General features: G+C 48.2%; 1 protein-coding gene across 1 annotated transcript in view; it reads left to right on the top strand.

Annotated features, from left to right (window-relative positions):
• The window catches only part of rsf1a (remodeling and spacing factor 1a), a 38,022-nt gene that overhangs the window by 27,289 nt on the left and 9,487 nt on the right, over positions 1-1,246 (top strand). Inside the window, 1 exon segment of the mRNA XM_032509705.1 lies at positions 982-1,223. Coding sequence (XP_032365596.1) covers positions 982-1,223 — 242 coding nt within the window.

Below are 1,246 nucleotides of genomic sequence, written 5' to 3'. Positions count from 1 at the left end.
GACGGTGTCTCTGCGTCTGTGTGTGGTGTGTGGTGTGTGTGTGTTGTGTGTGTGTGTGTGTGTCTGGTGTGTATGGTGTGGGTGTGTGTGTGGGCTGTGGTTGTGGTTGTGGTCATGTGGATCTGTGGGTGTGTGTGCTTGTTTGTGTCTTGTTGTGGTGTGGTGCTCTCGTGTGTGCTTGTGGTGTGTGTGTGTGTGGTGTGTTGTGTGTGTCGTGTGCGTGTGTGAGTCTGTGTCTCGTGCGTATCTGCGTCTGGTGGTGCGTCTGTGTCTCTGCGTCTGTGTGGGTGCGTGTGTTTGGTCTGTGTCTCTGCGTGTGTGTGGTGGTGGGTGTGCGTCGTTCTGGGTCTCTGGCGTGGTGCTGCATGCGTGTCTGTGTGTGTGCGTTTCTGTGGGTGGGAGTGTCTGTGTCTCTGTGGTGCGTGCCTGCATGCGTGTTGTGTGTGGTAAGTAATTCGGTGTTCTTACAGACACCGGTTTCTAGTTATGGTCTCAACCCAGCCCGCTATCCCACACGCGACCAAAAACGCCGCACGATGTATGCTGCGCAGTGTGTGGGTGGGATGTTGCATGGGTGTTCGTTTTGAGAACTGACTTGGTGCAGAGTGAAGTTCAATTTTTTGATGCAGGATATGTACTGAATAAATATAGAGATGAATACTATTATAAACAGAATTTTACAGATGGATTTGACATAGATTTAAATCAGATGAGCTGGTTTGGCCATGAACATGTGAGAAACATGCACTATTCCTACGGTGAACAGTGGTGGGATTGCTTAAGTTAAGGGGGAAAAAGTGAACAAAGTAGTCATGTAGTCCGATGATTTGAATCAAAGAGATCCTCTAAATTCATGACGTCTGTCTGGTCTGTGTCACTATTAAATGAAAACATATCTTTATTTGTGAAAATCACCCCATAATATTGAGGCAGTGCCACATATTTTGTACATTTCTTTACACAGCAGTTTGTTATGTAGAGTACCCAGTTTCTGATGCATCATATTGATAAATTTACCACTCTTCTGATGTAGGAGCAGGGCAAGGCAGAGACATCACCGCCATCCTATCAGAGGACGGGAAGGAGAGCCAGCGGCCAATCAGAAGCCAGGCTCATTCTGCATCCAGGAACAGGAGCAGGAACAGGAAGAAGCGGAGGCTGAATGACCTGGAGAGTGACAGCACTGCAGCAGAGAGTGAAGACGAGTTCATGCTCAGCAACAGGTAACACACACACACACACACAC

Source organism: Etheostoma spectabile, chromosome 3 (genome assembly GCF_008692095.1).
Source record: "Etheostoma spectabile isolate EspeVRDwgs_2016 chromosome 3, UIUC_Espe_1.0, whole genome shotgun sequence".
Classification (NCBI taxonomy): Eukaryota; Metazoa; Chordata; class Actinopteri; order Perciformes; family Percidae; genus Etheostoma; species Etheostoma spectabile.
This window is presented reverse-complemented; position numbering and strand designations above follow the sequence as displayed.